Source organism: Aedes albopictus, chromosome 3 (assembly GCF_035046485.1).
Source record: "Aedes albopictus strain Foshan chromosome 3, AalbF5, whole genome shotgun sequence".
In the NCBI taxonomy this organism is placed as follows: Eukaryota; Metazoa; Arthropoda; class Insecta; order Diptera; family Culicidae; genus Aedes; species Aedes albopictus.
Window position 1 is genome coordinate 199,191,024 of NC_085138.1, and position 12,671 is coordinate 199,203,694.

At 41.9% G+C, this 12,671-nt stretch overlaps 2 protein-coding genes across 4 annotated transcripts in view; one reads left to right on the forward strand and one right to left on the reverse strand.

Annotated features, from left to right (window-relative positions):
- Positions 1-10,620, forward strand: part of LOC109406884 (mitogen-activated protein kinase kinase kinase 11-like) — a 93,296-nt gene extending 82,676 nt beyond the window's left edge. For all 3 annotated transcript variants that reach the window (XM_029863226.2, XM_062858418.1, XM_062858417.1), the window contains one exon: positions 1,992-10,620. In XM_029863226.2, the coding sequence (XP_029719086.2) occupies positions 1,992-2,971 (980 nt within the window). In that variant the 3' untranslated portion in view covers positions 2,972-10,620. The remainder of the gene's footprint in view (positions 1-1,991) is intronic.
- The window catches only part of LOC109404436 (protein PALS1), a 462,049-nt gene that overhangs the window by 259,235 nt on the left and 190,143 nt on the right, over positions 1-12,671 (reverse strand). The window lies entirely within an intron of this gene.

A 12,671-nucleotide genomic window follows, 5' to 3' on the forward strand; every position in this document is an offset into this window, starting at 1 on the left:
GCAAGAAAATATTTGTTAACATATGCTATTTCCATGATTTAGCAGTATTAGTGGCTAAACATTGAGATAATTGCCCTGTCCAAAATGCAATTCTAACAGGCGATTGGAAATTATGATTTTCTCAGCTTAAAATGCTTTCGTTAAGGTTTTTGTCACCAGGAACGCAAAGTACAATCATATTATAAGCGTATTAGTAACTTTGCAAAATAATCAATTGTTTTCTAAGGAAGCTAGGGGACGATTTTCTAACGTTGTCTTCAGCCTGTCCAAAATACATTAATTACCCTAATAGGGTTTCGAACTACTTGGGCACCAGCACCAATTCCCGGCATCTCACAGCAAAACAAAACGAAATATAACTTGCGGCATATTTTCCAAACGCACTTCCGTGGGTAATCCTGTCCCGCAACATTTCCGCAACTGGATCCACAGTCAATTAGCTATAGCTACACGTTCACTCTGAAGCCGCACAAATGCTTAAAACAAGTATCATACGCAGGCGAGTGCACTTCGTCAGCACAAAGATGGGTGCCGAAGTGATTTCCCATTTGATTTTGCTGGAAGTTCGGCGCTGGTGCCGGGAATTGGTGATGGACTAGGTGCAGTAAACTCGTTCAAAATCAACTTTCCGGCAGGAAATCTTCACAACAATCACTGTTAACAACAAGTTCACGTAATAAGGTATCTGTTTCAGATGGAAGAAGTAGAAGACAACGGTCGTTCCGTCGTGAATTTAGGTAATGTACAATTTCGTTTACATATTGTGTGAAATGGGATCAAAAACCATGTAAGTGTGATAAATGTTGGGAAACGATGTAACCGGACGAATTTGCGTTAAAAAATGGAAACATTAGCATTAGCATTAGCATTAAGCGAGTCACGCAAATTCGTAGGTGGTACAGTCCTAGACCGCTGTTATGAGGGTTGCCTCCTTCACGTCCGAACCAAAGCACAAATATTTGGGACTAATCTCTGACTCTTAGACAAGACTGACGCAATCCTCCAATGGTCGAGCACTGTCCTGGTCACATCCTTGCGACTGCTGAGGAATGGGAAAGGATGGTTAGTTTTGGACACCTATGAAAAATGTAGACAACTCTACGATCTCTCAGGCCTTGGTGTCACGGGAATTTGGGTGTTGTTAGTGGAAGGGTAAACTCTAAAGGATACGCTTGGTTAACGTTCAGGCACACCAATTGTTAGACTGCTTCGAATCAGTTGTCTGCCCAATTCATCCTGGTTTCCTCGTCATCTTGTTGACATTTGGTTGAATTACTACATTCTTCGGTTGATAATCTGAAATATAAAACAATATTAACATCGTACGTCAAATAAGCTACATATTAGTGATACTTTTGCCACAGTTACGTATTTTTAAAATATTATTTATATCGTGCGATACATTTACCTGAATCCTGCTGAAATAAAATGTTATTTAGCAGTACATTGAAACACAAGGAAAAGAGCATGAAACTTTGATCTTGGAATATTTAAAAATACGGTAAATATCAAGATCAGAATTTGATTTGGTAGATCTTACACCGCAACGCACCATTCTAAGGTGATCTACCCACATTACGGGTAATTTGCGTTCAAAAATGGATACATCGCCAAAAATTACGCGCCTGGATATTACAAAATTATTTGCTGTGAATGTTAATAACATTTATCACTGCATTCTGCTCTTCATCAGGATAACAGTGAAATCATTTTCAATAACGGTATTTGTTTTTAATTTAGAGCAAAAAACTGCTTTTGAAAAATTGGTGATTTCTAATGACTGAATGATGGTTCTTTAAGCCTTAAAATCATTTTAGGGTCAGCCTGTAGGGTAGATGTAGGGTAGGGTAGGTGGAATTAGACTACTGAACCCTACTGATGCAAAACGAAAAATAATGCAGTACTTAACCACTGCTGGCAGTCTTTGTCTAAGTTTGCTCGCAGCGATAACTCTGTCAACATCATCAAAATCCTTTCTCTTTCTTTCCCAGGTTCACATTACTTCCCATATCGACCGGAGATTAATTTCGCCTATGAACGTGATACGAAGTCGTACGGCGGGGAGCCGGTTTACGAGGACCATCACTACGACAGTGCTTCATATCATGATTACGCGTACGAAGGGGGCACGTCGCAACAACGCTTCAATGCACCACGTGTTCCGGCGATGGGCGTAAGTGCTGCCGGTCATCGTAGAACACTGTCGAACGTTTCCACGACGGCCAGCAATGTCAATCAAGGGTTTCATCTAGATCAGGATGATGACGTTGAGGTGGTAGATAATACCATTTATAATTTAAGCCAGTTCTACATTGGCAGCAATCCGAACACAGTCAAAGTGCCCGAATCTAGCTACGTTCCTAATCGTATGCGTGAGTATGAAAACATTCCGAACTACTTTAAGAGGCAAACTAGTCTGAACGCCGCCGGTTACCCGGGTCACTTTTCTAATGAATTTATAAATATCACAAATCACGACCGACCTATGAGTCTGGGCCTAGAACACGGCGGAACGCAAACGCCCGGGGCTGGTCCCCAAGTAAAACTGCGTTCTAGCTTGAAGAAACACAACTCTCAGCAGCAACAGCAGCATCAAAAGAAATATAGCACCGGTTCTAGTGGCAGTTGTGGTACGCCGGGAACCACAAATCATACGCCTCCGGAGAGTCTAACCAGCGACGACAGTTCGTATTTGAGTGCAAAAGATAATTCCTCCTCGATGTCGTCTCAGAGTAGGGTCCGCTTCACGCCGGAAATCCTCTTGGATGTGCAACAGCCACATCAACAGCAGCAGCAGCAGCAGCTATCTTCCCAACAGATTCAAAGTAGCCAAAATTTAGCACTCGAGCACGGACCACACGTACCGCTCGGGCGGAGGTCATCAGGCGGCGCCATTCCGGTAGCCTCTCAAAGCAATACTTCTCTCGTCAGCAGACGACGCTCGAACGCAAGCGAATCCGAACAATCCTAGCATTACGTTAAAACCTATATGGTGTAACTTTCGATTTTCCGGTGCACTTATTGACTTGCGCACTTTTTTAGGGCTATGTAGGAAGACGAGCGGGTGATAAGAAGATTAAGAGATCAAACAAAGAAGCAATTTTGCTGCCGCAGATATAATGCGAAAGTGATTACGTGCTTGATTTTCTTTATTGCAGTATTCAGAAAAAGGAAAAATAACACTAACTCAACTGAGCTGAGATCGTATCAATTCAATGCCGGTAGAGCAGCAGTAACTATAAAATACTCAGAAATATTGCTCCGCGCCACTTTAAGCTTTGCAGAGAAAGAACAATAAAACAATTTCCCACATCAGACCAGTTCAGGCAGTTGTCCTATAGTACGAGAATGTTTCCTGCATGGTTGAAAACAATGTTTTATCGCTTTTTAGGTTCGACGATATAACGACCGATATACAGTTATATTTATGTGCATTTTTACTCAGTTGGAGATTCAGTCGGGTGTCGGGTCAATTGGTATAACAGTCGTTTGGCATAATACTGTCTTAGTGCTTAGCAGACTGCAGTCTGCCTTCGGTATGGTTCCAATATACCAGGTTTCCAGTTTTTTTAAAGGAATGTTTGAAAATTTCCTGACGAGATTCATGAACAAATTCCATTGAAGCAATTTCAGAAAAAAAAACGTTGGAGGAGTTACTGGAGGAATCTCTCGGGAAAAACCTGAAGGAACTCCTTGAGATGATTTTAGAGGAATACCTTGAAGAATGTTATAAGAAACTTTTGGAGAAATTTATGGAAAAAAATCCTGGAGAAGTTTCTGAGACAATCCATGAAGAAGTTTTTGAAGGACAACCTTGATGAATTTCTGAATTGAATGTTATAGAAGTTTCTGAAAAAATCTTCGAGAATCCGCGAAAAAGCTGCAAACAAAGGTTTAAGGAATTCTTGAAAACAATCTCAATAAATTTCTAAATCGATTTCGGGAGGATGGTATGAAACAAACCCTAAAAGAGCTCCTGGAGATATTTCTGGAGGAGTTCTTGAAATAATTTATTGCAAAATGTCTGAAAGGTATAAATGGATAAAATGCCATAAAGCAATTTCCCTATAGCAATTTTCGGATCATATTTTTATCTAATGGAAGGATTCTTGAAGCAATCACCAAAACAAATTTCATTAAACAATATTTTTAAGGAATTGATTATAGGAACGACCGACTAGTTGGCAAAATTATGCCTGATTTGTTTAAGGAATCTCTGAAGCTATGTTATTTAAACTGGAAAGCTATGTGCAGTAATAATAAAAAGAATTATTTGGGATATTCCTGGAGAAACGCCAAGAAGTTAGTATCGAAGTGATTTCTGAAGGAGCTCCTGAAAGAATCTTGGAACGTTCCCCGGAAAATTTCTGAAAGAATCCCTGAAGAAAGGTTTCTATAATTCCAAGAGAAGTTTACGATCCAACCCCTGCAGGAACTTCCAGAAGAACCTCTTAAGAATTTTCTGGAGGAGTTCTTGAAGAAACGCCTAAAACAATCCCTGGAGGAATTCCTAAAAAGAACCTAAAGGGATATAAAGAAAATCATTTAGGAATCTGGCGAGAAACAACAAGAAAATTAGAAATTTGAATTTCTCAAGAAATGGAAAAAAATCGATTCTGAAGAATTTTTGTCCTGATTAGAAAAATCACCCGAACAATGTAAATAATTAAGGATCAATTTTTAAATTGTTATGATGTATATGTGCGCTGGAATTTGAGTTTGAAAATTAGTAACCAGCCATGATTTTGCCATAATAACACTGGTCTAAACTGAGATTTAGAAAAGTATTTCCTTTGAAAACAGGTGCTCCATGGTAATGGGCTGCGGAATGAACAGAACTCAACGTTTAGTATTTTTTCCCACCTTCTCTAATGAAGGGGTATCGAAGTGGAACTTCAACTTGTCGGCTTTGGACACTCATGTCGGACCTAGTGTTTTACGGACGGATTGGTCCTAAAATTGATTGCTATTGATTGTTTAATGACCAGGTATTCCGCGGAACGCCTTGAAGAAGTTAGGTGTCCACTTTCTCAACATGAACTCCTGTAGACATCATTTGGTCAAGTTATTCTCGGAGAATCAGTAAAGTTCCTTCCATGTCGTCGTCCATGTAAACGTCCTCGCTAGTTGCTTGTGCTGTCAATGGGTACTGTGCTGCTTCATCTTCCACTAGTTGCATAACCGTCGTTGAAGGTAAAAGGAGAGCTAGTTTGCTCCAAGCCTTGCTCGTACCTTTTTTATTGGCGAAGATCTCCATAGAATGCATCGGAGTGGCGATTTAGCGTGTACGATACCATAGAACAATAGACCATAGATCCTTCTGAATTACCGGTCCATCCAGTAAAAACTTTGTTCAACGACACTTTTGACAATTGTTACCAAATGGTAACTTTGTGTATTGATTGATGGTGGGGGCATGTAGGGAGAAAATTATAAAAGCTAAGTTTAACGCTCGTTTTAAATGAGGGGGCGTCGTGCGTATCGCCGCGGTGCGCAGCACTCCGCGACAATGCGTGTGGAAAAGGTGGTGAATTTCGGCATCCACCTGAAGTGGACGGCGATATGGGCGGAAACACCGAGAGTGCTGAAAACTCGGAGAGAAAACCGGGCAAGAAGACTGGGAGATGGGCAACTGCGAAGGATCGGGGTTAGTCATTCGTTACCCCCTGAACCGAAAAGAGGTGTTAATACCGAGTATGGAAAGTCGAGTACCAGTGAAATCCTTCTGCAGTTTTGGAAGTGATGCTTTTTATCGACGAGTCGTGATAGTTATTCGAAGTGTATGCCTCCGTTTCTTCCCACTTCTAAACGGGAATCTGGATCTTGAGCCAGCACCACGCCACGTGCGGCTTACGGCACGCAGTCGCCCGACGACCACCCGCGGCGGCCAAGGCCGGCCCATCAGTCCCGATAACCTTGCGACGGAGCCCCGACGACGTCACCCGTGAAGGCACTCTTTGGAGGGCCTACCGAAGTTAAAATCGACCGTGCCACTCGCTGTTTCGCCCGCTCGTTCCTCCGGCCAGACAATTACGTCCGCCGGTCAGTGACAGGCACCTCCGCGTGGAACTGCCTCGTGGATCCCACGTGGTCCGCCAACCGCAGCGCTCTTTGGTTCTTCCCCGAATGTTCCGCCAATCCGGCGAGGTGAATCAAGCCCAGCTGTTCAGCACACCAGCCGATTTCCGTGAGTAATTTCGGCCGCTCTCCGGCCACCTTCCGGGAATCTGAAGTTTGTTCCGGATTCGACCGCTCTTGGAACCGAAAGCCTTCGAGGACGATCCCAGTTTCGGCCTGTGCCTGGATGCCGATTGCTGCGCAGGAGAACTGCGCCTTTCTTCCGCCCACCCGATACCGCGGCCCGGTGCACCCATCGGCGACACGACCGACCGCCGACGGAATCTGTGTACCTGTGCACCCCCTTCAGCTGTGCGACGCCCCTCTGGAGGAAATAAATTTGTAAAAGGTAATTCCCATAATTTTTTCTAGGACCAACCCCACCGAAAGCTCCCCCATCGGAAACGCCCTGGGACCCGGGAGTCGGAAGAGGCCTTGAGTGCCCACCCCGGAAGCGGCCGCTGGCTCTAGACCAGCCGCTTGGGGCTTTGGCCCGTCCCCGTCTGGGACGGCGCAAGAAACTCCCGGGGTCAAATTGAGTTTCACACTGTTTTGCAGGAAGCATTGATCACTACTTACTCGTACTTCAGTGGTGATGCTTGTCTCCTAGTCCAACCGGATGATGCGGGAAATAGCGTCGTTGGACGGTTACTTGAGCGATGTAGAGCAGTAGGTGCGAGAGTCCATCACCTTGCCTCAAGGTTAGTTGCGTAACCTGCAGCAACGAACATCGATGGCTCGCCATAAGATTGTTTGATTAAAAAACTATGTGTTATGACATTCAGTTTGCTTATCGTGATTAGGTAACATTATGTAAACCCGCTGTTACCTCATCCGTTTCAACTTGCTCCGGTGTACCTTACTGTAAGTAGGTGCTACGTATAGCCATGCTGTTGGAGGCAGCGTAATCAATCAGTCGCAGGCTGGTGGGCGCTGAACTACGATTGTCGATCTAAATTCTGCCTCTTGGCCAACCTTAGTGTTTTAGTTTGTTATCTTGATTGACGTCATGGCTTTCGCAGCTATCGTTCTCGCGTTCGAGCTGCTCGTAGAATACGTCCTTGTCATCTTCAGTGCTTCCGGTGCCGGTGTGTGGGTTGTTCACGTTGATTACTCTGAAGTTGAAGAAATGTTAATTGACCCTCAACTTCCACACTCTCCGGAATATCACCCATCACTGTAAAAGCTGTTCCCAGCTTGCGTGTGTGTTGCCGCAGCTTTGGTAGATGGTATGCTTAACTCTTAACGTTCACGCCGTAAATCCTGTTCAACGCACCTCCTGCTACAATGCAGAAGGTCCTTCAGTATATCTGTAAGGTCGTCACCAATTGTATCAGTTCATATCTCTTGCTGATCATTTCCACCGATCAGATCGCAGGACTTACACCAGGCCTGCCCAACCTTTTTCAGCCGCGGGCCACTGGTGAAACTGCATACCAGTCGACGGGCCAGAAATGAAAATTCGTTAATAATACATTACATTTTTATCTTTTCTGAACATGGCTAGATAATAGAAAAAACGTTTTTGAAGTTTAATGTTTCTAATGAAATTTGAAAGTTTTTGATTTCTTGCAGAATATTGGAGCTTGACAAAGTATTTAGGAAGTTTCAATAACATGTTTCAATGTAGTACAAGACAGAGCTATTGGACAAAAAATCTCTGAAAGCTTCAAAAATTGTGATTAAATTTTTCATGTTTTTCCCAAATTAAGTTTATGACGTAATCTTTCTATTTTGTTTTACAATCTTATCAAGCGAATTTTCACATTACACATTATTTTATTGTTAAGAATCTTTTACTTCAATTCTGTAGGACACTCAAACCAAATGCTTGCATATTTTTAAATCTTTTAAAAATTTTACAAAATATACACACCTAGAAAATATCATGTAATTTTAAGTGTCCTGAACCTGACATAATACACATAATACCAAATACACAAATTTAGAGGTTGAAACGTGTAAATTTACGTCTTTCAAGACACCCCAAAATAAAACTTATTTTTTCTTAGCGTCTAGCAATCGCTAAAACCGATTTGACAGATAAAACATAGAAAAGTAAAATAATGCCATGCATGGATTCGAACACCGGATCTCCTGATCGTGAGCCACATCTCTTACCTCTCGGCTATTTCACCGAGTTAGAAGGTAGCTGATGAACGTGATACTGATTCTACGTTTCTGGTGAAACGAATTTGTTGACATCTAACGCAACCAACCAGCACTTACATGATGCGCGTAAAATTGAGTCCAAATTATGATTCAATCTTGAAAACGTTTACGTTCTTTGGTGATTCCGTTTCGTGCAAATTTCAGAATTTCTAAGTGTGTACTCTAAAAAGTAATTTTATTTTTTAAACTTATTAAAATACATTTCCGTTTAAAAAGGAAAATAATAATAAACAGAATAATAATTTCTCGGGCTAAATCCTATCATTTTTGTCCAATCGTGCCGCGGGCCGCACAAAATGTACTCGCGGGCCAGATTCGGCCCGCGGGCCGTACGTTGGGCAGCCCTGACTTACACCTAGACCCTCTTCTTCTTCTTTTTTTTCTTTTTATTGTTCTTCCTCTATTTCTTCTTTTTTCTTCTTGGCATAAAGTTCCAACTGAGACAAAGCCTGCTACTCAGCTTAGTGTTCTATAAGCACCTATCCTATCATTTATTTTCTAGGTGATGAGCATGTAGCCAAATCAAACATTCGATTATGCCGAATGGCCGTTATTCCAATTGAGCGTAATCCATTTCATCGTTCGAAACCTAGACTAGAAATTCCGAAGGACAATTCCTTCGAAGTCGAACTGTTTTATGTCAGACAGGCACATTCATAAGTTTTCTCGGTTCCAATCGTAAACAGCCGCTTTTTGATAGTGAGCTCTCAACTCTTGCATCTGTGCTCTCATTAGCCAATGACAAGATTATTCTATAAGAGGATTATACTGGTCTTCTAAGTTTCGCATAATTTTCAGGAAATCCCAATATCTCGGCACACGACAGTACATGCACTACTGGAATCCCTCCGCCTGGAGTCGATCGATAAATTAATTTGTTCAATCCCCCATAGCTCTGCATGCACCATCACGCTCTTACTGCTGCTGTTGCTACTACTGCTACTGATGGCAAATGCAGCCACGTTGTGAAACTTTGAGCTTTGAGCCGCTTCTGTTTGTTTGGTTCCTCTTCTCATTCCCAGTTTGAAAAGTTTTTTTTTTGCGGCAAACTCATAGAAAAGAAGAAAGTGCAACAACACTGACTGCGTGTGGAACGGGGACAAAGTTAAAGTTGTGTCTCCGCTCTTGCTTTATGGCTTAAGCGGCGTTACGTGCCGAGGAGATGCTTGTCCTCCGTTGGATAGATTTTAATAGTCCTGTGTATATCGGAAAATGTATAGAGGACGGCTGGAGGAATATGAGGAGCTCAATGTAAGCTTTGAAATATATCAAAAGCCAATTAATTCTTGCTTCAACCATGCAGGTATTCACCATCAGTATTAAGTAAAATTTCCGTCAAAACTATTAATTGCAAGCTACCCAAAGTATACTCCTGAGAAAATATATAATCGAAACAAGTACGTTCCAAAGTTTTGTTCAAGTTGAGATTAGCAAACTGTACCTATAAACTGTCACTATGTACGACTGATTTTATGTTAGTTACGTCATTGGCACCGACAGCCTTAAATTACGAGGTTTACAAAGTGGCTTCAATAGATGTGTAACCAAAAAACGATCCCAAACTGCAAACAGCAAGAACCGACAATTGTACACAGAATGGACTGTAAATAACCCCGGAACGAGTATTAAGCGCTTTGAACCAATTTAGTGTGTTGCATCGGTATATTGAAGTTTGTAATAGGATCTCAACCCTTACTGTGTGCTACTGCCACACAACAACGGATGAAGAGAAAAGAAAGGACCGTATAAACGGGGAGAGTTCCAGCTCTTATTCGGATTTATTGCAATTTGTCGACTCATAGTTAGCGCCCCATTCCAGCACATACCCACATAGATCTGCAAACATTCCTACATGTGTTTTTGCCGAAATGCAACTGTACCGAGCGAAGAGAACGAATGAAGCAAGATCGTTTGTAATTAGTTTTATCCAATTAAATTCGATTGTATTATATACAGCATTAAGTGGAGAAGAATTGTGTGAACACGACGGCGGTGGCTATAAGCTTCAGAAGCGAGAAAGGCTAAAGTGGAAGGTTAATGAAACAAAAAGGCACTTATTCTAGTCGTTTAAGATTTGATAGTAGTATTTTTGGGTTTTTAATTAATTTATATTTATTACCATTAGGAGAGCTAGCGCCGACAAAGTTTTATATAGCGTTTATATTGATTTCTCGTTGCTCTAGCAAAAAATAAAAATAAAAGAAAATGCAATGTACGGTATAAGATACGAATCGGAAAAGAAAAACTACCAAACGTTTGCGATGGGAAATGGCGGCTCATGTGATTGCGTTTTCCTGACGATAGCGACGAAAATAAATTGATGATAACTTATATTCTCTGTGTATGTTTTTTTGTTTTCCGACATCCATAACAAATAGACCCTGATACTTCTGTTAGAATGTATATTATATCCCATAAATTTCCGTTTTAATTATACTCTTTGCTTAACGTTGTTCATCCTCCATCGTCATTATATCTCGCTGGAGCCCTTCCGAGACAAATGGGTAAGTATCCTAGCGCAACTCACTTCTGTTTGCTGATCAAATTAAATATCTAGTGAAGTAGACATTTGCTGATAATCACTGAATCTTTCCTTCTCATCAGATTCCTAACGGATTCCAAGCAGATTCTCAACGTAACCCAGGTAACCAACTAGCAGTTAAAATGGCATTATGTCGGCAGTATATACGCCTTTACAGCAGGTCATTAAATGCTAATCAGCCGTAAATGCGCCATAAGTGCTAATTTAATGCAGGTTTTGGCCCGATATACGGCTGATTAAATGCTCATCCCTCCTATCCCCCAGATTGTCAAAAATAAAAACAAATATTTTTCCCTGCCCATTTTACGACTTTCCCGTTCTCTTCTATTTTTTCTCACTCCTGTGGAACTGTTGAGGCTCGGAGCACGTACTGAACTGTTGTTGTTGTTATTTTTTTTTACTGATTTAGGCCAAATAAGGATTCCATCCCTCGATCCTCGGGTTGACGATAGTGCTGCACAGCGCTACAGGGTAAGCAATAAATGATTAGATAATGTGCGCTGGATTTTTGATCTATTTAAGGCTTACACCAGCAGTTGCTGCATTATGCTATGGGCTCGGCAGCTGCAGATAATAAAAACCATAATAGGAAACCAACAATGCAATTTATTTGCCAAAGCATTTTATTCCCATTGATTTCCTTCGTTGTTACCTATGAATGGCAGTACATGCGAGTGATAGTGCCTTCTACAGCCGTGGCAGGCACTTTAGAAAGTGGAAATGTGTTGTGAATTTAGCATCACTCATCTCGTTTAGCAGTTTTATGGCAATAAAGTAGCAGTTATGATGCCTGGTAACCTAAACTTACCGTGCATTTGAAATGCTATGAAACTGCTGTCAGATTTGAGGTTGCATTTGAATTGTTAATATAGGGCAGTTTAGCCGTAGAACTGCTATGATACGGCAGTAAGCATGTCGAATGAAGATATGAAACAGAAATACAGCTTATTCAAATGCTTAATGGTTACCTGGGAATTCTATCAGAATTCTATCGGTTTGGTTTCCCAGTGAACTCCAAGCAGAATCCGAGCGAATTTACAGAGGAATCTGTGGGGTATGAACAAAGCTGAGTAGCATTTCCCATGCGTGTATTTCCCCTAGCAAGCATCAGTGACAGCCAGCACCATGACGGGGTCGTCGTCAGTGTGATGCTGCCTCATTGACGTGTAGACTGTTGGCGGAGCAAGTCGCCATCACCGTGAGGTTCCGTATTATGCCAAGTGATTCTACTGCAGTTTGCTAAGATGGCTGGGAACGGATTGTTCCAGTGGGTTGCCCGGCATTCACAGAATCCTAACGGATTCTTAGTGAGATCTTAGCGTATTTCAAGCGGATTCCAAGCGAAAATCTAGCAGAACCCAAATGGATGCTCAATCCGCAAGGCAACCTCCGACACAAAGTGTCCGATGAAATCCTATCGTATCCCCAAGGGAATCCTTGTGGATTCCCAACGAAATCCTGGCAGATTTCCATCAAAATCCTTACTTATTCTCAACGAAATCCTGGCGGATTCCCAACGCAATCCTAGCGGAATCCGTGCGATTTTCTAATGGAATTCTAACGGATTTTCAACGGATTGCTAACGGATTCTCAACGGAATGCAAGGGAGGGCCGCCTTTTCTGTGCTCGGACCTACTCAAACGGACTGGAAAAGGCACAACAGCTACATATCCACATTATTGTATCATTCTAACATGGACAGAGTAGAAAAGTGAAACCAGCTTAAAAACGGCTATCGGATCGATATAGTAGAATAGAATACTTTTAGGCGCTTCACAAAATGTAAGTACAGAAGTCAAATTGTAATCGATCCTCCAGTAGTGCCCTATTGAACAGTGGA